This window comes from Schistocerca gregaria, chromosome 1 (genome assembly GCF_023897955.1).
Source record: "Schistocerca gregaria isolate iqSchGreg1 chromosome 1, iqSchGreg1.2, whole genome shotgun sequence".
NCBI lineage: Eukaryota > Metazoa > Arthropoda > Insecta > Orthoptera > Acrididae > Schistocerca > Schistocerca gregaria.
Genome location: NC_064920.1, coordinates 932,024,067 through 932,048,568, shown reverse-complemented (window position 1 = coordinate 932,048,568; position 24,502 = coordinate 932,024,067). Strand labels below are relative to the sequence as shown.

The 24,502-nt window shown below is 43.9% G+C and overlaps 1 protein-coding gene across 2 annotated transcripts in view; it reads right to left on the bottom strand.

Moving 5' to 3' along the window:
• LOC126275269 (discoidin domain-containing receptor 2-like) overlaps window positions 1–24,502 on the bottom strand; it is a 741,207-nt gene that overhangs the window by 105,472 nt on the left and 611,233 nt on the right. For both annotated transcript variants that reach the window (XM_049977182.1, XM_049977183.1), the window contains exon 7: window positions 1,509–1,667. In XM_049977182.1, the coding sequence (XP_049833139.1) occupies window positions 1,509–1,667 (159 nt within the window). The remainder of the gene's footprint in view (window positions 1–1,508; window positions 1,668–24,502) is intronic.

The window sequence follows — 24,502 nt, the reverse complement described above, 5'->3', positions numbered from 1 at the left end:
CTTAGGGCGACTCAATCTCTGAGACAGTGGTAACATCTTCCAGCTGCCTTAACGTCCCGTTTTCAGTGAAACATGCGAGAAAGCCGCGCAAAGCTATGGTGGAGCGCTCAACAGAGGCCAAAATATGCGTGTTAGTGACTATAGCAACTCCACGCTGAATTCACGGTCCACAGAGTCTGAAGTAAATCAGGTGAAGTGCAACAGAATGAAATACGCCGGCCTCCGATGGGAAAGTAGGACCAAGGAATTTGAAGTCCTCTCCTGGGAGTCAGAATTCCAGAAAAAATTGGTGTTTTGTACAGACGCTAACCTTGATGGGTGGTCTGGGAGGAGCTAAATAGCAGAAGTTGAGAGGAAGAGAAATTTTGTGGGAATTTATTCACTTCCCTGGGCAGGCATTGGTCGGAGCTGGGAAGCGATGCATAATTAACGGGACTTGCGCTGCAATTGGCGTAAGTGATTTTGCTGGAGGGGAAACAGAGGCAAAGAGCGCAATGGGAGGAGTCTGTGTTGTGGTCTTCCGTTCGCTGTTTGCCTAGAGTGCGGACATGGCGTTCTTTACTCAGCTTGCCTAAGAGAGAGTGAGCATCTCTGCAGCTTAGGACGCAGCAAACGGAACGATTGAGCTTGGAGATAGAAAGTTTTTGTTCAGCTGTGTACTGAGCAAGATAGCTAGAAGTGAATAGACGAGTGCAGCCTTGCACCACCACGAGGTCGGCCGGGGTCCCCAAAACGACGCCGCCCCGCCCCGCTTGCGCCCGCTCCGGCCACTGATTAATTTGTTGGATCACATCGGTAAAGTTTCCACGAGGGTTTCATGGGCTGTGTATTGTAGAATTCATCTCGCACTTCGCATTACGCCTGGGTCAGTCAATAGGAATTGCTCTTGATTTATCGCACTTTACTCCAGGCAAACGCAATTTATTACCACTGCCTGTTAGGAGAGTCATGTAATGTGATGATTGAAGGTTGTGAGTTAAAATAAATCTTTGCTAATCGACTGCATCTGCTTTCAATCAAGTAGATTAAATCCCAAGTCACTATCTTAATTAATTTTATGTTCAACATTTGCATCTGGTGTTCAATAGCTGAATCCAACATCAATGTGCAGCCCTTTTTAATTAAAAGGGATCAATTCTTTATCAATCAATATCAACACTGCCACCGCAGTTCAATCAGGAGTCACAGGGCCTTATTACTTTCTTTGCGTTATCCGACATCGCGGCAGTTTTGCACTCTCGATTGATCTGTTAGTCAATTACCTGGAGTGAACACACACCAAAACCAGATAAGTGATGGGTGGGTTGTTACATTATGCAGGTGTCTCATTTGAGTTAGTAAAAGACTTGATATACAAAAATAAATATTCGAATAATGATATGAGGGGGTCTCAAGCTGTGAAGAAAACCGTAATTGATGCGCTGTCAGAGAGAATGTGGGCTTCGTACTTCATCTTTCCCCTACTTCGCATGCTGGTTTACTTGGCACCCTTGCAGGCGCACGCTTACCTTGCCCCGCTTCCAGCGACGGCAGCAGGTCCTGCGCCTTCCTGCCGTCAGAGAGCGTCCCCAGGCCGGCCGACAGGTGTCCCGCCGCCTCCCTGCCGTCGTACAGGCGGTCCGTGAAGCCGCGCGCACCCTGCGCCACGCTGTAGCTCAGCAGGCCCTCTGCAACACAGCAGCCTCCACTCTCGAACGCTCCAGTTGATGCAAAAACCACTACACAATAAATCTCAACACATTACACACACTCGGCAGTTCAGAATGTTACCGACTGAAGCTACGAGTTTACTGTCACCAGTCCCAATTTACACTGAGGTGACATAGGTAGTGCGGCATCTCTGATCTCCTTTTGCCCAACGTAGTACATCAGGAACTCGACGTGGCATGAACACAGCAAGTCGATGGAAGTCCCTTGCAGAAATATTGAGGAATGCTGTCTCTATACCCGGAGATAATTTCGGAAATGTAGCTAGTGTAAGATTTTGTACACGAACTGACCTATCGGTTGTGTCCCATAAATATTCGATGGGATATAATGTCGGGCGATTCGGAAATCATTGCCTCAAATACACTACTCTCAATTAAAATTGCTACACCACGAAGATGACGTGCTACAGACGCGAAATTTAACCGACAGGAAGAAGGTGCTGTGATAAGAAAAATGATTAGCTTTTCAGAGCATTCACACAGGTTTGGCGCCGGTGGCGACACCTACAACGTGCTGACATGAGGGAAGCGTCCAACTGATTTCTCAAACACAAACAGCAGTCGACCGGCACAGCCTGGTGAAACGTTGTTGTGATGCCTCGTGTAAAGAAGAGAAATACGTACCATCATGTTTCCGAATTTGATAGGTCGGATTATAGCAGATCGCGATTGCGGTTTATCGTATCGCGACATTGCTGCTCGCGTTGGTCGAGATCCAATGACTGTTAGCAGAATATGGAATCGCTGGGTTCAGGAGGGTAATACGAAACGCCGTGGTGGATCCCAACAGCCTCGTTTCACTAGCAGTCGAGATAACAGGCATCTTAACGTTTGGCTGCAACGGATCGTGCAGCCATGTCTCCATCCCTGAGTCAACACATGGGGACGTTTGCAACACAACAACCATCTGCATGAAAAGTTCGACAACGTTTGCAGCAGCGTGGGCTATCAGCTCGGAGATCATGGCTGCGGCTACTCTTGACGCTGCATCACAGACAGGAGCGCCTGCGATGATGGACTGAACGACGAACCTGGGTGCACGAATGGCAAAACGTAATTTTTTCGGATGAATCCAGGTTGTGTTTATAGCATCATGATGGTCGCATCCGTGTTTGGCGACATCGCGCTGATCGCACAGTGGAAGCGTGTATTCGTCATCGCCATACTGGCGTATCACCCGGCGTTATAGTATGAGGGGGCCAATGGTTACACGTCTCGGTCACCTCTTGTTCGCATTGACGGCACTTCGAACTGTGTACGTTACATTTCAGATGTGTTACGACCTACGACTCTACCCTTCATTCGAGTCCTGCGAAACCCTACATTTCAGCAGGATAATGCACGACCGCATGTTGCAGATCCTGTACGGGCCTTTCTGGATACCGAAAATGTTCGACTGCTGCTCTGGCCAGAACGTTCAACAGATCTCTCACCAATTGAAATCGTCTGGTCAATGGTGGCCGAGCAACTGTATCATCACATTACGCCAGTCAATACTCCTGATTACCGGTGGTATCGTGTTGAAGCTCCATGGGCAGCTGTACGTGTATACGCCATCCAAGCTCAGTTTCACTTAAAGCCCAGACTTATCATGGCCGTTATTAAGGCCAGAGGTGGTTGTTCTCAGTACTGATTTCTCAGGATCTATGCACCCAAATTGCGTGAACATGTAATCACATGTCAGTTCTAGTATAATATATTTGTCCAATGTATACCTGTTTATCATCTGCATTTATTCTTAGTGTAGCAAGTTTAATGGCCAGAAGTGTAGCTCAGGAAGCACTTCAAACGAGTCGCAAAGAACTCGGATACGTTCGTTGTATACCCCACATTGATTTCTGCGGTTATGCAGCTCGTCTGTTAGCACTGACAACTCTACGCAAACGGCATTGCACTCGGTCGTTAAGTGAAGACCATCGGCCACTGCCTTGTCCGTGATGAAAGGTAATGCCTGAAATTTTGTCCTCTCGGCATACTCTCAACCCTGTGGCTCCTGTAATTCAGAATTCCCTAACAATTTCCGAGAAGGAATGTGCCACGCGTCTACCTCCAATTACCATTCCGTATTCAGAATCATTTCGGAAACCTTTTCATTTGAATCACCTGAGTACAAATGACAGCTCCACTCCGTACAACCCTTTTATACCTTGTGTAGATGATAGTAGCGCCATTCATATGTGTCGATATCGCTATTCCACGACTTCCGTCACCACACTTTTCACAGGTTTAAACTTGCATCGTCGGGCAGAATTGTGCGTGTTAACACGACATCTGCGTGTTGTTTCTACGACTTTGAGATAAACTGTGCGGCTTCAGAAGCACAAGACAAAACAAAGCATTATTTTAGTACAGCCCTGAGAGAAGCTCAAGATGTTCTTTACTGCAAAGATTTTTTCATTCATGTAAAGTCACTGTAACGGCGCGATTAGTGTTGTTCAAATGGCTTTGAGCATCTGAGGTCGTCAGTCCCCTAGAATTTATAACTACTTAAACTAACCTAAGGACAGCACACACAAATCCCCACTCTTCTTCTGCTATGCGGGGCTACAGCCCTGAGTTCTTAGAAAACGAATAAAGAATTATGTTTTTCGGCTAGTGAAAGATGTAGCGGAAACTAAGCAAACTACACGCCTCTACATGTCGTATCAAATGATTTCTGCTATCGGGTTAACAGAGCAGTTAAACGATGGACAGTTTGTAAGTGAAACCTTCTACATATTGTTGCTAGTTTGCTTCAAAAAAACATCGCCATGCACTTGCTAATCTTTAGTTAAAGTTTCGACAGTCACAAGCAATCACAGAAACTCTTCGTAGCTTACGTTATTCAGCCGAATAAGTTACTAAGAAGGTCACCAAACGGTTTGTCTGTGGTACAACGCTCACACAAACATTACACAACCGATCGCTTTGAACGTTCTCAACTTGCACAATACACCACACGGAATGTAGTTAGTTCAAAAGGAGAAGTTTACACATAAAATTGGAGACTCGCTTTATCTTTCTTAAACGTTCTCGTTCACTTTGTGGCACTCCACGATCAAATTTAAATCATCATTCCTTAGAATTTTCACATGGTGAAAAGCCTCCCAATTCGGTGAAGGTTGCGCTCCATACTTCATTTAGACTTTAGAAAGCAACTACCGTGGCCCACAAAATACGCGCGAAGATATTGTCCACAGACTGCCTGTCGGCAAACCGAAATTAGTACTAAACCGCACAATGCAGTGTCTTTTTCGCTGGACTAGGTACAACCTAACAGCTTTCATGGACGGTGCATTAAATGGACAAATTTATAAAATCTACCATTATCAAACTAGCTCCCTATCTGACTCACAGAATTAGTCCAAGTCCAGTAAACTGTCCAGGTGCACTTTACAGATTTCCACTGAGAGTACGATTCACTCTCTTCATACTGATACAATTATCACGATAACATTTACTCCGTTAATAGGAATAACAATATTCATTTATTATATTACTTCACATTTACACCTTCATTCAAACAACTAACTAGACTTACCAAGAATATTCACAAAAGATAAAGTTTTCTTTACAAAATATAATGTTTTAAATACGTATGATTTAACTCCATAAGATGCTGACACATTTCATTCATGACCAAAACTACTTAGAACTGATTTTGGATCAGAGCACACATCTGTCTTGCCAGAACCATGACATGCGGACTTCCACATAGAAAGGTTGATGAGTGGCCTTCAGCTACATACCATCTGATTCAGAGTTGAAATAAAGAACGTTTTGGCTGGTTTCGTTGTCTAGGAGCTGGGATACGTAGTTGCCGATTTACAAGCCAAATACTGCTAAGTGTACAGTATACAATATGAATATACAAGTGAATCGAATGGTCGAAAGTTCCTATCACTTGGCAATTGCGAATTTTGAATGTTACATAGCAATTTATAAATGAAAGATTGCAGTTAAATAAAACCAGCAGGTACTATTTTCAACGACTTTAAATAAGAAGAACGATAGCAGAGGTACCTTTAAGAATGCCGTTAGTTACTGCAAAACACTTATTGATGACGATAATCCAGCAATTAAATAAAATACGAGTTGAATAACACGGAAACAATAGATTCCTACTTCACGTAATTAGTTATGAACAACAACATAAGGTCCAAATGGCTCTGAGCACTATGCGACTTAACTTCTGAGGTCATCAGTCACCTACAACGTAGAACTAATTAAACCTAACTAACTTAAGGACATCACAAACATCTTTGCCCGAGGCAGGATTCGAACCTGCGATCGTAGCGACAACAACGTAGCTTGCGCGATATTCACTTCTACACGCATACTACGCCTTCACCGCAGAAGCCACGGAAATCTCACCAGTGCACAAGTCGGTACTATGAAACATTTCTACCTCCCGCGATCACGCACAAACTGCCCCACTCTCCAACGTAGTTCCTGCGACGGCCTGTCCAGCACCCCAAATCCCTTCCAGCACTCCTCCCCCACTTCCAACCAGTCTCCTTATTAACGAGCGCTGTGACTGGCTAGAACACTCCCGACATTTCTTCAAGCCAACGCACACTCACATACATATTGAAACACACACAAAATACTGGATTTACATTTAAATAACTTGAAATTAAATAAATATTCCTATGGCTGGACCATAAATACTCTCAAACACACATAATTAAATACATAAACAAATCAAATAAAAATATAGCAAAGGAATAGAAACGAAAGGTAGGCCAGTAGTCTTATTTCTCTGTGCTTACAAAAACACGGTAAATATTTAACCAATTTCTTCATTAATAGTATATGTCGGATATAAACAAAGACATCGACGAATAAATATATTGATAAGCAAGCTGCTACCGTGTTTTCTTGTAACTGAGGAGTACTTATGGCCTGACATGATCAATAGTAATCGTCACTTCGACCTTCAATAACTTATGTACTATTCAAGTTATTTGTCTGTAATTTAGGTTTACACTATAGCTTTCTAAAAACACAACGATCGACAAAATCGGATGAACCGTTTAGATTTTGGATAGTCGTTGCTTGGTGTTACTTGTATAATTTACAGTCCGACACTAAACTTTAAAGTAATAAAGATATTGGAAATATGACTACGCCATCAGAATCGTCGTGCAAATAATGGTAATGTACATGTTTTTTTTTAAGGTATCATGATTCCCCTGGCTATTATTAATTTCAGCATGAACTGTGAAATGTCTGCCATTATGGTTTCACAAAGTCCGCCATCTGTGGCACTCCCGCCATATAAATCTCCTTCATCGACACAAAGCACAGTCGTCGACACCGCGTCAACATGGAATTCCCAGGCACGCGCTCTGCCTGGACTACGCGCTGGGGCTGCCCTTCTCTCTCCGGCCTATTCTCGGCAGCATACGGCCGACCGACGAGGAGCCGCGGTGCGCCGAGAGGCCGCCGCAGAGCGACGCCAACTCCGAACTTAGAATATTTTCAGGGCACCACAACTCGCCCGTTACCTTACAGACTCGTGTATAAAGCTGTATGCTTGCTTGTGTCTTACATACAAGGGGCAATGCAACTCACCACGTGCTACAACAGTGATTTTGTTTTGTCTGTCTGCTGCGGAACAGTAACAGAGGTTACCCCTATGTGATACGCAAAACACATAAATGTCGAATTATTTCACAGAAGTTCGTCTGATGATGGGGGCTTAAATCTCTGAAAAGCGGAGTGGACCGGTTACAGAAATTCCCAGTATCAAACTATATCTGTAACAGTGTTGTTAAAGAACAACCTAAAGCACTTAGAGCCCAGCTAATTGCTTAATGGTAGTCGAACAGTAGTTACACCTCTCCAGACTCACGCTATTTCCATCCCTTCCACCCCACCTCCTCCCCAAATCCTACACACATCGGTCTCCGTCTGGGGGGAAGCTAATAGCCGGTAACTCTTTGATTACTTCTGTCAACTATGTGTCCATATATACGGCACTCAGATGAAAACGAGGCAGACGGAATAAACGTTCGTAAACTGTGTCTTATTTGAAATACGTTTCCCACTCCATTTTCGGCCTTATTCAGCAACGGTAATCCAATTTTCTAACAAAAAGGTGGTATCTGTCGCAGGTGTTTATTTTAAAACTTTCGCGCTAGTGGTGCATAATCAGAAGAAAAAAAAACTGTACGCTTTGCAACATCTGGTCCCAAGAAAGCAGTTGTGTAAGAAACAGAAGTCTGCACTGAGAGTTTGTTTCTTGAATTTCATATTTTTTTTAATCTCTCCCAAAATAAATGGGGTTGTTGTTAAAATATTACTGCCGTATTTCTGAACATGAATCACGCAATTAAACTTATTACCTATAGCAGCATTTGAGACAGAAACTTTCTTATTGGCGCTTACCACGTTATTAATAAATTATTTATTTTATAATTTGTGTTAATGTTTTTTTCTTTTAAGTGATAAGGTCGGCACCATAATTTTGTGGTATCAGAATACCTTGCAAATTTGTTGGACACAACTAACTTTCGTACAAAGTGAGACACACTGTATTCTAATTCTCCTGATGCATTTGACATTTGTCATTTTAATCCTTCTCTATTTCCACTTTTGGTATGTACGAGGAGGAAATGGGTAGCTTTTTCATTCCTGGAACGTTCGCATGAGGACTTTCGTTAGTTAACTTCTTCCTTCTGTACAAAGTCTCTCTTGTAGACAGTTGGGAATCTTCACGACACGTACATGCCTACTGAAAGAGTCTGCTACGAAATGCGTTGCTCTTTGTCTATCTACTCGAAACTCTATTAATTTTATTTGTTAATTGTAACCATATGACGAAAAATACAATCCAGTCCGAAGTACGACGATTTCTTAAACTAGCTACTTCATGGAATGGCTCTAAGCACTATGGGACTTAACGTCTGAGGTCATCAGTCCCCTAGAACTACTCAAACCCAACTAACCTAAGGACATCACACACATCGATGCCCGAAGCAGGATTCGAACCTGCGACTCTTCCTGCCGCGTGGTTCCGGACTAAAGCGCCTAGAACGGCTTGATCACAGCGGCCGGCCTACTTCATGGATGAATTACGTTTTCTAGCAATTTATTGCAATCAATCTCATTGTCATGGTTTGTTTCAAATCGTCTTCCATCAGACACACACTTCTAGGTATTTAAAAGTGGCGTATATTTCCACTGATTGATTATTATCCGTCTTATCGAACAACAGTGCATTTTAAACTTATTTCTCCGCTGTATTTACTCAGATGTTTAATTTTTCAATACACGTTCTTTTTATCTTATCAGGCCTTTGTGGCGAAGCGTTCCCTTTCTTTTACCTGGATTATACACTGACCAGTCACAACATTATGACATACGCGTACAGAATGTCATTGATTAGAGTTTACTTGTCTTCAGTGATAAGAACCGCTTCGAACTAAGCCCCGATTAACAGCGATGACGCTTCTGGAGACGCCCCGGACAGCAGTGGGGTACTGATCCCACTGTTGCCTGCCAAACGGCCCAAGAAACAGGTCTGATGATGTAGGGTGCCATACCATTTCATGGCAGGACCCCTTCGGTTGTCATCCGCGGCACCCTTACAGCACTGCGTCCAGGCGTTAGCAGTGACACTTGGCGAGGAATGACTGCTAATCAGACACAATCACGGTGCTTGCAGTAGGAGTGAGCGTGCTGTCCATGAGTAGAATAGGAAAGAAGCGTGAACTATCTGAGTCTGACCGACTGCACATTGTGATGATACGTAGGCTCGGAGCGAATATTTTGGAAACTGCTCTACTTGTCGGGTGTTCGAGGAATGCTGTGGTGAGTGTTTCAACACGTGGCTAAACCATGATGTCAACACTGGACAGAGGACATTTAGTTGGGTTCAGAGATGCCTGTTGTAGTAATCAGCAAATGGCTGACATATGAACAGGCGATGCTAGTATTGACTATGTTGGCAGGAGTGGATGAACCATGGACGAACGCTGCGTCAAGAAGGAAGTGGTCGGTCGACCTATGGTGACGACAGAAGGTGAGGACCGAACAGTCGTCAGAGAAGGACTCAGAGTACAAGACTGATCATTATCATCAATCAGACGTGCAACCTGTGCAGTAGTGACTACAAGGACAACAAATAGCCGGTTCACACAACGAGGGCTGAGCTCACAATGACCCTTCCGCCGGCTACCATTGACCTCTGTACATCCCCAAGCACATTTGCAGTGATGTTGGGCATATTAGGTGTGGAATATCATTGGTTAGAGTATAACTATCTTCAGTGGTTAGTCCCACTTCTAACTAAGCCCCGATAAATAGCGGTGACGTCTCTGGAGAAGCCACTGGCAGCAGTGGGTTGCCGCCCTGATTGTGCCCACCATACGGCCAGAGTCACGTTAATGATGGTTTGGAGTGCCATTTCATTTCATGAAAGGACCCCTTCATTTGTCATCCGCGGCACCCTTGCAGCGCAGCGGTGCGTCGACGAAATTCTGCGCCTTGTTTTGTTGCCCTTCATGTCAAGCCATACTAGTCTTACATTCTGCAAGAATTAACCCGCCCGCCCACAATACTCTACAGTTTCTACTGCTTTCCTTCGTGTTTGCCTAACACTACCTTGGCCAGCAAGGCCGGCGCATCTCAATTGTTCAATTGTGTATGAAATCTTATGGGACTTAACTGCTAAGGTCATCACTCCCTAAGATTACACACTACTTAACTTAAATTAACCGAAGGACCAACACACACACCCATGCCCGAGGGAGGACTCGAACCTCCGCCGGGACCAGCCACACAGTCCACGACTGCAGCGCCTTAGACCGCTCTGCTAATCCCACGAGGCCGGCACATCTCTCCATAGCTGAGAATATTTGGGGCATTATGGACAGAGCCCTCAAACCATCTCGGGATTTCGACAACCTAGCGTGCCATTTGGACTGAATTTTGCAAGGTATCCCTCAGGGACACGTAAAACGACTCTGTCAATCATTCCCAATCCGACTAACTGCTTCCATATTTGATTTGTTCAATTTCTGAACCTCTTTCTCTTGAATAAATCATGCCATTTTTCTGGAACTGTACGAATGTGTTAGTCTGTACATGTAAATTACATTTGCCGATCTCTATCTTATTCGGAAAATTCCTTCGCTGTGTGTAGTTTTTTTCCCTCGAATTTACAGTTGCAAGATACGCAGACGCTGCACAAGCCATTGTACAGTTCTTGACGGTAGATCGTAAAATTATCAGAGATTTTTTACTCATGTATGTTCCAATATGGAACGACGGTAAAGTTACGTTTTGGATGCCCTAGTATGTGTGTCGTACCTAAGTGGGATGTTCACTTATGAGCAGATAAATTAGAGAAATGTACCTAGCAGTGTTTGTAGCCTCCCCTTGAGTCCCAGAATGCTAAAGACAAATATGAAACAGTATGGAACGAGACAATGAAAGCGCTGGCCTGCCATTCTGATCCATTATCGCTCAGTTATCGCCCTTAACTATGGGGCGTTGGTTGTAGCAGTGTCCCACCCACGCACATTTAATAGCGTCCTAAATGCGCTGAGCAGAGTTAAGGTTCGGTGATTTGTCGGTCCACACATGTAACCATCTGTACTAAAGGTAAAGCTTTAATTATTCTGACATAGCTCCGCTGTGAGAGTGGTACATTTTCTAGGTGAAGGAATAGACCGTCTCACGAAACCTGCGGACAATCATTCTGATGTACGTGGTCTTACAGTAAATGATGCCGATAGGTAACTTGCCAGTGGCCCTCTTTCATCCCATGCAAACATCTCCCATACGACACTGTTGAAAGCCTTCGAGTGGCATCCACTTCCATGTCCATTATATTCAAGATGCGCACATCTCCACCGATAGCATCCAATGTGTGGTCAGCAGGAATGAGATCAGCTGCTCTAGAGATGCGTAGGTACCCTCCTCCACGCACCGTAGGGTGGATTGCGGAGTATGTATGTAGATGTAGATGCTCCAGTTTCAGTGGAGTGTTTCTCAAATAACTGACACACAATTTGGCAACTCTAAAGTGGTTCCTTGCCACATGGAATGTGCTGGTGGCTGCAGGGAGTCATGGATGAGCAAACGTACACACTCGATGTGCAGTATGTTTGGCAGGACCAAAGTATACGTCTAGGACAGCAACGATTTTCTTCGATTTAACAAAAGCATTCGATTGTGTGGACCTTGTATAAGTTGAGGCATTGTGGAGTTTATGGGAAGAGGCAAGGAACGATTCGCTTCATATCTGGAAAGCAGGAAGCAGAAGATCATTCTGTAGCGCGAATAAAAATGGTCTACTCTTGAATCTGGTATCGTGTGAGGTGGGGTGTGCCACAGGGATCTGTTCTGGGTTCTCTGCTTTACGATGCACATAACTCGGAACTGCAGCAGACCACAGTGCGCATAGTTTCTACACGGAACCACTGTAAAAGCTAAATTATGGTCTGAAGGTGGCCACACAGTCAGTGTAGTCGACTGTGTTTACTCCATTGAACTGAGGTACATAGAAGGCTTTCGAAGTATTAAATTCTAAAACTTAGTGCTATCTTTGCTATAAGAATGGTCCCCACTCTTTCTGAGACTCAAACGCGACGTTTTGTTTACTTCCCTTGCTCAAACTCATGAAGAATATTCTTAGCCCAGAAAAGGGCGATCAGAAACTTTTTCGGTTGTAGAAATCTGGTTACGCAGGACAGAGCGGATCAGATTGTGGAAAGGGGCAAAGATCAATTACTGTTAGTTACACAAGAACACACAACTTTATTCCTCGGAAACCATTACACAGTTTTCTCTTTAAAACAACAAGGATCAATTCTCGGCTGAGGGCCCAAGTATTTTCTCAATAAAAAAAAAACTTAAATAATTCCTTTTAAAACGCAAGGATTTAAAGAAACGGCTGAGGCCTTACTTAAGAAAATTAAAATATCTTCTCGGGTAAAGGCCCAAATAATACTTCAGATCAGCAAAGGAGATGCTCTAAAAGGCAAGCATTTACATATTTCGGCTAGGTGCTTCAGTCCAGAACCACGCGGCTGCTACTGTAGCAGGTTCGAATTCTGCCTCGGGTATGGATATGTGTGATGTCCTTAGGTTATTTAGGTTTAGTTAGTTCTAAGTCTGGGGGACTGTTGACCTCATATGTTAAGTCCCATAGTTCTTAAGGCCATTGGAACCTTTGAAAAAAAAAATTCGGCTAAAAGCCACATTTGGGAAATTTTTGATTAATTGCTCAGCTGAAAACCCAATAATGTTTCAACATAATAAACGGGAACATTTAATGACAAGCACTTACATAGTAAAGGACAACAGTAAACCATCTTAAGAAAACTTGAAATATCTTGACGGCTGAATGCCCAAACAATTATTTAAGATAATTAAAGACAAACCTTGAGATAAGAATTTACACACTACGGCTGAAGACCATTTTAAGAATTCAGAATAATGAAAGAGAAGCCTTGCTACAAGAATTTAAACCTTCCGGCTCAAAGCCCCAGATTTTAAAACAAACGCGGCTGAAGGCCTAAATACAGAGCAAACAAGAATAAAAAAAACACGGCTGAAGGCCTAAAATGAAAGTACTTCATGTAAGGTTCGGCTGAAGGCCATATGCTGAATATGCTGAACATTAACACACGGCTGAAGGCCTGGCACAGTACTTGCGACAAAAGAAAATCACAATCACAAACCGCAGGACAGTGGCGCTCAGAAGTGTTCTAAGTGTGGGGCTGGGGAGGAAACTCCAACAACAGTTTAGGTGAGACAGGCAACCAAGTGTAACACTAAAAAATCGGGTGGCAGCACGACCTAGGCACGGATGAAAAACCAACCAACCAACCAACAACCTAATCAACTCCCTTCCGCCCGACCAACGGACAACCACCAAAAACATTAGGAAGGACGAGGATATCAGCAGGACTGTGTCTTAATAGTTGGCTTCCAAACACAGTCAACGCACAATAACCACTCAAAGAAAAAGGAAGAACAACATCAAATCTCTTGAACTACACGCCGTGCCGGACAGCACCGCCGGCCAGTATGGAACCGCGCGACCGCTAGAGGCGAATCTCGGCTGTCCGAAGCTCACTGCAGCTCCAACCCGATTCAACTTGATGTCCGTTCGGAACTCGGAGACGGCGACCCAGACATACTAGCTCGGACCCAACCATGCAGGAGTAACTCTTGCCCATCGGCGACGACATCTCTGCACAAGGAAGGAACCAACCCACGTCCGGCAAGATGACCAACTGACGAGCCTCAGAAACTGTCAAAAGACTAAATACACGTCGCCCAAAGAGAGACCAACTGAACCACGATCCGGGGGTCGTTCCCGCTCCAATCTCCTTCCGACGAGCAGTTCATGTGTGTGGCCAGCGATCGGCAAGTACTGGCTGTCCGCGCCTCACTGGCGCTCCGTCCCTCGCTGAACTCCCCACACACGACGAGCCGGAAATACTACGGGTTACTTCAAGCATAATACGAAAGTGCTCTTTTCGATAAGCGCTGATTCTGTCACTCACGGGCAGGCAAGACACGAACTTAGTAACGCCAGTAAGTCGAATAAGAAAACGAGGCGGCAGTGCCGTAAAGAGAAGATGACAAACAATAAACAGCTGGAACACGAGCCGTGCACGGCTCGGTTGTCAGTTCGCGAACTTCATGTAGGCCGTTATTCAAACTCTGTCATTTCTGTACATACATTCCGCATCATGGGATTTTTACGTATCAATATCAACTCGTCAAGAAGAAACTATAACGCTAGACGGAAAACCGATATGCGCTTGGAGAACGCTTGCTCAACCACTGTAAAAAAAGGTGCACACTAGTATTTTGACTGGTAAGCCCAAAGTATTTCTGCCCAAGCTGAAAGGTTTCCTAGAGGCACACCCCTTCTAGTCAGTACAGGAGTTCCTCGAAGTATCTGAGAACTCATCTCAGTAACGTGCTGTCTATCAAGGCCTATTAATTCTGTAATGCTTTTTGTTAGCAAATTTTCTATCAGCATTCTCTAACTATGTATTACCAAGTTCTATGAAATATGTACTTTACCTCGTCTGCTCCTACGGAACCTAATAAACAAATAAATAAAATTAGATAAAAACAGGAGCCATTTTTTCCAACGGAATCCTGAATTCTACTTGACTGAACGGCGTCTTGATGTAGCACATGATGTAATTTTCGGCATATCCTGCCATTAGCATATAGCACGATGTACTGTTCCTCAACAATCCTACTAACCAGCTTCCAAGCTTCGTACGTTCAATGGCGGTGCTGGAGCGTACATGCTAATCTCTGTGCCCCACACATAACGTGCTTCGTGGAGCTATGGAGTCAGCACCTGACAGGGAAGATTTTGTTGGTATCAATTACTGAATTAACGACTGAGTTGCTGTACTGTGGCGGGTCTATTTTCTAATACGATTAGCATTAGTCGGCAGCAACCTCTATGGTAAACATGCTGTAATCCAAGGCAGCTCATTTTTTATTCGACAGTTCTCGCCAAATCGTTTCACGGTACGGTATGTCATCATGAGCTAGTTCTATGTTAACATTTGCCTATGTCATACATGTAAGGCCAAGTCACATACTTGTGATTATAATCCCTGAAATTGTATTTGGATTTTCCATCGATTACGTGACTCAATGTTACACGCCTTTCGGATATCTAAGGAGTGCCATTTCATCCACCCACCTGCATGTACTAGTATTTGGAATGTTATATGAAAGAGGCAAACTTTGTTTCTCGCCATGATCACCATATATGAATAGAAAAATCTGTGTCTCCGACGTCGCCCTCGGTACCCAAAAACACGCAGTCACGCAGCAAACACAAAACAGCATTTTTTTACTGGAATGTTGTAGCTGCGTGCCGTGCGGATTCACAATTCGTCACAGGCTTGGCTTCCGTCCTCCGGTGGCGGATAAATAGCATGCGACTGTTGAACACGGCACGAGAACGGTTGCGTGTCACGGAGGTATTCGCCATTAAATTTATATTCATAATAAACGGTAACGAATGACAATCCTTTAGATCCATCTAGGCTATTTGTACTGGAAAAATTATCAACCAAAGTTGAACTTGATTTAAACACCAGAAAAATTTATGTCTCTTCACTGGCATGGTGATTAGTTATGTTGTCCTTGCACTTTTCCCGATAACGTGACTTCACGAAGACGCACACACTACGTAGACCTGAACGTTCCTTTCCTTTCGCTATCCTCAACGAATCGAATGATATTCGCAGTGACTTATTTTGTTATACATTTGTTCACTGTACAAAGACGGTAAATGAAAAGCGCTCTCTATAACAGGTAGGATTAGCCGTAATTCCAGCAACATTGGTACCGAGTGCACTATTAGCGATAATAAATAACTGGGTAAATATCAGTGAAGGTATTCGAGCCCCAGCTGCGTTGCAATAAAATTCTTCTGGGTGTGTGACAGGGTCACATTTTGATGAAATTAATAACGTTTTCGCTGCTGTTGTGGGTAGCTCTTTTCATCTACACTATTTATACGGAAATCACTGAAAAGTGGTTCAGTGAAGCAGTGAGGCATACAGTAACAGTATATCTGATATAAAGTTAAATATCAAACGTTGCTGCAAATGCCACAAGAAAGTCGGGGGATATCATCTCAAGCATGGAACTTTCGATGTACAGAAACTTCCTGGCAGATTAAAACTGTGTGCCCGACCGAGACTCGAACTCGGGACCTTTGCCTTTCGCGGGCAAGTGCTCTACCAACTGAGCTACCGAAGCACGACTCACGTCCGGTACTCACAGCTTTACTTCTGCCAGTATCCGTCTCCTACCTTCCAAACTTTACAGATTTGGAAGGTAGGAGACGGATACTGGCAGAAGTAAAGCTGTGAGTACCGGACGTGAGTCGTGCTTCGGTAGCTCAGTTGGTAGAGCACTTGCCCGCGAAAGGCAAAGGTCCCGAGTTCGAGTCTCGGTCGGGCACACAGTTTTAATCTGCCAGGAAGTTTCATATCAGCGCACACTCCGCTCCAGAGTGAAAATCTCATTCTGGGTTTCGATGTACACTTTGCAACCATATGATACCTCCAAGGAAACTCTTCTTACAAGTGACCAAAAGTACCAGAGTTTGTGACAATTTCTTTTAAAATTCGTTCACAATATGAAAGTAAAGCTCCATATTCTGCGGAAAATTTATATTTATTTTTAACAATGACAGCAGCAACTCTGTAAGTGACGAGCAGAAATATTTCCGATACAATGGGTCATAGACATCGCTGTTGCAGCCTCTCAGTTCCTAACCAGGTAAAAATTATGAAAATGCTTCAGGATTTACATCTCGCTGTTGCTTCATATGGAATAACATGTACGGTGCGCAGATAGGATTCTTCTTAGTGCCCTATGAAGCGAGAATTGTGTAGAACCAAGCTAATTTACAACTTCACTCTGCAACTTGATTTTACATCCACTGATCTTTGACCATAGTGAGTGAAATTAAAGGCATTATTCGTTATGAAGTACGCAGTAGGTAAGGATGACACTGACTAAAGAACCAGCTTGTAACAGACCCCTACGAACTTGCTACGCTTCAGACAACTTGTGAAACCGCAGTAGCTACATATGACACACATTAATTTAAAATAAAATAATTTTATGTTATATAAAATAATGATGAATGTTCATTGAAATGGCCGCCAAATATACATGTATTGCGGCTGGAAAACATAATATATTATGTAAGGGATCGCGCCTCTGACTGATGACTATAAAATGTAGAAATATTGGAGAAAATTTACAAATGGGTAGCCTTTGGCAACTGGGATACATTTTAGAACTTTCAATGAGTCTGGGTTAAGGGAATGACTGGAATGAAGAACGACGTCACTGACTAAGCGTCAATGTGTAACTGTGTATATAAAACATGCTCTTTATAGCCACATTAGAGTAAGGCACATGTTCATAGGACATCTGATATTCAGGGTGTCCCAGCTATCTAGTCCACCCAAAATATCACTAGAACAATAACAGCTAATGGAAAACGACTTTCACCGGTATCAATGTAGCGCTGGGGCCCATGAATGCACGTACTTGGAAACATTCTAAAACGAAAGCATATGTGTTTTTTAACACAAACTTATGTTTTTCGAAATGGACCTCCTATATTTTTTCTTCAGCAATCCATAGCATGACAAAGCACATACACAATGGCGTTGGTTGCATCGCAATACTCCCATTACATTCCGAGATATTGAGACGCGAAGTTGACGCTTGAAACACCCGACATGCGCTGCTAGCGCACGTCCTGAGGCTCAGGCGTGAACCCCAACCTGCCCGTAATCGCGATGTGATTGACATGCGTAATCACACTTCCATACTTATCAAGAGGTCCGAAACGAATAATACGGGCTGCTGCCATGAACTCTCATAAGCACATCATGGTTTCCTTCTTGCACGTTTTACGTATCTACGTACACCATATGAACCAGTAGCGATCGGTGTATGCCCGTCAGGTTGTCTTATTTATCCTGCACACCCAAAATAATGTTTATCTAATGCGTTATATGACCCATTGTGCCTGTCGAGCAGGGCCTGGCTCTACGTAGTCAAGTGTCCAACGTAATTCCCACTACTGCCACAGTTACCACTTCACCTTTTTATGATTTGCGACCCATGCAAACTCCTGTACTCCACCACCCTCCGAGCATCCCATGTGTTGTTGCTTTGGCGTGCAGTACACCGCTTGCCAGTGTGGTCGCGCATGAGAGTAATGTAGTGAAGGCACTGAGGTAGTACACATTGTGAATAAACATTGTGTTGTGGAACTTATACTGTACAGTATAATGTACACACATGAAGATATGGTAGAAACGCTGCTGATCTATGGAGAATGTACGTTGACGGGAAATACTTTATGAGATTGTTGTTTGTTGATAGTACTGTTAGTGAACATTATGATTATTAAGTTAATATGTCTGTTTTCTACCCTACTCTACATACCTGTACTGAAACCTGTTGTAGGTGGACGAAATGCTGTTCAGGCAGAACGACTGTACAGAAGACGATTCCCTGACAAGCCATCGCCTTCGCGCCGTATGTTTGGTCGTCTCACAACTCGTCTACACGAAACGGGAAGCTTAAATCCAAGACCTCTACATCGTCCTAGAACACGCACAGATGAACGTGCTAAAGTTGCTGTGCTCGCTACCATAGCTGTGAATCCTCAAATCAGCACACGTCAAATTGAACGTGAAGTTGGTGTGTCGAAATCAAGTGCACAGCGTATTCTTAAACGTCACAAATTTCATCCTTACCATGTTCATTTTAACACCAGGATCTTCATGGAAATGATTTCCGCAATAGGGTAACATTTTGTCGGTGGGATCAGCAAAAACTTATGACTAATCCAAATTTTTTTGCAGATGCTCTCTTTACCGACGAGGCATCATTCTCCAACAAAGGAATTGTCAATATGAGGAATATGCATTATTGGTCCGCAGACAATCCAAAATGGCTCCTTCAGGTAGATCATCAACGTCCGTGGAAAGTTAATGTTCGATGTGAGATTATTGGAGATACCATTATCGGATCTTTCTTTATAAATGGCATCCGAAATGGCAGACAATACTCCAGATTTATACGACACAATCTTCCTGTTCTCTTGGACACCGTACCTCTGAACCGGAGAATGGTCATGAGGTATCAGCATGACGGATGCCCTGCACATAACGACTTACGAGCACGACGACTTCTGAACCGTAAGTTCCCTGGTAGGTGGATTGGGCGAGGTGGCCCAGTTAGGTGCCTGGATTATTTTCTTTGGGGAGCAGTGAAGGATGCTGTTTACCAGCATGAACCAACAACACCAGAGGACATGAAGCAACGCATTATTGATGCTTGTACAGCCATCAAAGAGGAAACAGTAGCACGAAGTAGGGCATCCTTCATCCGCAGAGTGACGCTATGTATGCAAGCCAATGGGCATCACTTTGAGCATGAAATGTGAACGCTATGTTTAGTATGTAGTGCTGTGTATCACAGTGGAAGTTTCTACAAAGGGCCATGTTACCCAGTGATGTTAAGAAACATATGTTTGCAACAATTTGTCATTTAACGCATTAGATAAACATAACGTTGATAATTATGTGATAATAAAACTAATTGGTTAAACATGTTTACATTCATCTTCTATGTCCTACCTGAACTTCCCAAATAAAAACATTTTTACCTAAACAACGGTAAAACTTTTAGTCCACTTGCTCGTTTCACTAAAACCATCAACATGAATTTTACAATTACGAGTGAATGATTAACTGTCACTTGCGCTAGATCTACAGTAGAGTAAAGTTTTAACGTTGAACGTCATTACCTTCTTAGTGACGGATTAACGGTAAGAGAAGTTAACTTTGTGACTAACGTTGCGGTACACAGATATGTTACAGAACCGCATAACCCCTAGCCTATGAGATAAATACCTGCTGGAATGTACGGCGTTAATGCTGGATGGCAGCAGACCGTATTATTCGTGTCAGACCTCTTGATAAGTATGGAAGTGTGATTACGCATGTCAATCACATCGCGATTACGGGCAGCATGGGGTTCACACCTGAGCCTCAGGACGTTCGCTAGCAGCGCATGTCGGGTGTTTCAAGCGTCAACTTCGAGTCTTAATATCTCGGGACGTAATGGGAATATTGCTATGCAATCAACGCGATTGTGTATGTGCTTTGTCATGCTATGGATTGCTGAAGAAAAAATATAGGAGGTCCATTTAAAAAACAAAAGTTTGTGTTAAAAAACACAAATGATTTTGTTTTAGAATGTTTCCAAATATGTACATTCATGGACCCCAGCCCTACATTGATACCGGTGAAAGTAGTTTTCCAATAGCTGTTACTGTTCCAGAGATATTTTGGGTGGACTAGATAGATGGGACACCCTGCATACTAGAGGCTATACTTGTTAGATAATGTTTAGGAATTGGATAGCCAATTTTTTAAAATAACGTTCTACTTGATTTATTTATCGGTTATAATGTAGTGCTTAAAGTACTCGCCAGGGTAGCCGAGAGCGCTAACGCGCTGCTTCCTGGACTCGGATAGGCGCGCTGGCCCATGATCGAATCCGTCCGGCGGATTAACGACGAGGGCCGATGTGCCGGCCAGCCTGGATTTGGTTTTTAGGCAGTTTTCCACATCCGACTGGGTGAAAACCAGGCGGGTCCCCATGTTCCGCCTCAATTACACGGCTCCAAGACATGTGCACACATTCGCACTATTCCATGGATTACACTCGACACAGGCAGTTGGGGCACACTAATTTCGTCCCGGGGGGTCCGGGGCGGCGACAGGAAAGGCATCCAGCCACCCCTTAAACATTAACATGCCAAATTCTATTAACGATGGCTGACCCTGCGTAATGCGGGACAAGGCTCAAGCGATATAGCAGTACAGTACTTAAAGTGGCAAAGTTACTGACTCCCGGAAGCGGTATTTTCACGGTGCGTATTATCAGACTTTGATGTCCATATTGTATGTTATCATTAATTGTAAGGTAACACTGAGACGTCGTAGAATAGAGGACGGTGACTTTCGATGCTTGCTGATAATTGGCAACTCACTGCAAGCCTGCGGAAAATTTCCGACAGTCGTATCCAATTTTCGTTAGTCGCTGAAATACGACGCCGCTTCTTCTTGCTCTGTTCCATCAGAGGATGGCGGCAGTGCCCGGACAGGCTCAACGAAATCTCTTATTTTACTACAGTGCTTCTGCAGCTGCTCCCAAGCAAGGGAACTTTAAGCCCGCAGTTACGCTGTCGTTACACTATGAACGATTTACTTAACTGTAGCAACTGCATATACAGTTCGTGCATTGCTGGCATTGCTTTTGCGGGTTCTAACTAGGGCCGGTCGCTGTGGCGGAGCGGTTCTAGGCGCTTCAGTCCGGAATCGCTCTGCTGCTACGGTCGCAGGTTCGAATCCTGCTTCGGGTGTGGATGTGTGTGATGTCCTTAGATTTAAGTAGTTCTATGTCTAGCGGACTGATGACCCCAGATATTAAGTCCCATAGTGCTTAGAGCCACTTGAACCATTTTGCTAACTAGGTTCCACCATCCCCCGCCCGGAATGTCCCTCGAATGCGCATCCTTTGAGACTCCTAATTAATAAGAAGTTCTGCGTACAGTCTGTCAGGTTAGTTTGTAGCCTCCTGGCAACTGAGAAGCTGACTCTTTTAACAAAACTTAAGTGAAACTGCTAGCCGTCGCCCCACTCCGGCTCAAGAGGTAATCACGTTCCCTATCCTCTGGATCGCTCATGAACCTAGCGGTCACACGTTTACACTATGTGATCAAAAGTATCCGGACACCTGGCTGAAAATAACTTACAAAACGTGGCGCCCTCCATCAGTAATGCTGAAATTCTATATGGTGTTCACCCACTCTTTGCCTTGATGACAGGCATACATTCAATCAGATGCTGGAAGATTTCCTGGGGAATGGCAGCCCATTCTTCACGGAGTGCTGCACTGAAGAGACATATCGATGTCGTTCGGTGAGGCCAGGCACGAAGTCGGCGTTCCAAAATATCCCGAAAGTGTCCTATAGGATTCAGGTCAGGACTGTGTGTAGGCCAGACCATTACGGGGATGTTTTTGTCGTGTAACTAATCCGTCACAGTTCGTGCTACATGAACATGTTCTCGATCGCGTGGAAAGTTGCTATCGCCATCCCCGAATTGCTCTTCAACAGTGGGAAGGAAGAAGGGGCTTAAAACATCTGTGTAGGCCTGTGCTGTGATAGTGCCACGCAAAACAACAAGAGTTGCAAGCCTGTTGGCACTACACACGCTGGCAGATGACCACGGGGCCTACACCATACCCACTCCCTGCCATAGGATCGCCACATTGTGTACTGCGTCGCGTCACGCTACATAACGTTTTTCCACTGTTCAATCCTCCAATGTTTACATTCCAGTCGTTTGGCATTTACCGGCGCAATGTGTATGGGTTATGAGCAGCCGCTCGAGCATGAAATCCTAGTTTTCTTAGCTCCCGCCTAACTATTGTAGTACTTTCAGTGGATCGTGATGCTGTCTACAATTCCTGTGTGATGGTCTGGATAGATGTCTGCCTATTATACATTGCGACCCTCTTCAACTGTCGGCGGTCTCTGTCAGTCAACAGACGATTTCAGCCTGTACCCTTCAATGCTGTACGTGTCCCTTCACGTGTCCACTTCACTGTAACATAGGAAACAGTTGACAAGAGACCTTTAGGAATGTGGAAATCTCGCGTGCACACGTATGACACAAGTGACGCCTAATCACCTGACCACGTTCGAAGTCCGTGAGTTCCGCGGAACGTCCCATTCTGCTTTCTCACAACGTCTAAAGACTACTGAGGTCGCTGATGTGGAGTACCTGGCAGCAGGTGGCAGCTCATTGCATCTGATATGAAAAACGTATGTTTCAGGATGTGTCTGGATACATTTGATCACATAGTGTATTACGCATGTGGATACGCTATCAAGGGAATGATGTGCAACTTAACTACCAATTCATAATGTTCCACATGCTGCAACATAGTCATGAATACAAACAGTGATCCAGATACTGTCAAACGTTTTTATTCCAGACATGACTGAAACCGGTCATCGTCGAAGGACATTATATTGTGATCATAGACTGGAACAAAAACATTTAAAATTGATAATTACCATAAAACTAGACTATACTGGATGGTAACGGACCTTCAGCAACATAGATGAAATAAAAAGTATGAGAAATCATGAACCCGATTATTATTTTACTCAGTCAAACGATGTGCTAGAATGAAAGAGTGCCAGGTTCCATAAGACAGTGAAAATAGAAACTTAATAATGAAGAGGCACACCTGCAACTTTACACTGTCTCAAAACTAGTAGCGCAAAGACTGCTGTTTTTTGTGAGTTGAGTAAATGAACCAGATCAGTTTCGTGAATTTTAACGTCACAACACACGATCCCGCAAGTCTTCATTCATTAAATGAGTGGCCACTTAGCTCTGAGAGGATAGTAAATGAAAGAAAGAAGATTAACACCACTTGACTAGGCACGGTTGTCCATTACCCCACATTGTTGTTATATCGACCCACATTATCTAATCGAAACCTATATTCCTTCCCATGTGCAGTTCTTGCCGTGGCTGACTAGTTGTCTACGGCAGCAGATGTAGGTGCACGATTGCAACTCTCACCCTAGCCTCTCTTAACGGTGGCGGCTGCAAATGGCATGCTCCGTCATCCACCGAAAGTCACCAAACCGAGTCAGTTGAGGTTTTAACATAGAGCCCATCTTCTACCATATCTACAAACCGAACAGATCTTAGTCAGAATAGCTAAGTAGAATGGAAAGTGTCGAGTTCGGGGTTCTTTATCATGATGACAAAATCAAAATGAGAAACAGCCGAGTTCGGGGTCTAACAACAGAATGACCGAGATTCGTTCTCTCTGGCTCTCCACCTGAGCTCGGAGCAGTGTATCCGTGGCTCTGCCATGACCAACTGCCGGGCAGATGCGAGCCGTAGCTCCCAATTAAAATAATTTAGAATAACATTTAAGCCAAAACCCTCATGTTCAAGAGCAACGAGACAATCAGGTTCGACCTTGCATAACTCAGAAAACGTCTCAAAAACGTGTGCCAAGATTTCGACACCACAATAAATTTATTTAGAAACCAAAAAGGTTAATCTGTGTTGCATGTCAGTTCTCCCGAATCTGCAGATGATACTATGAAGCCTGAAAGCTCTGAGGCCAGCGTTCTTCCAACTGCGAATAGACTAAAAAACAGTATT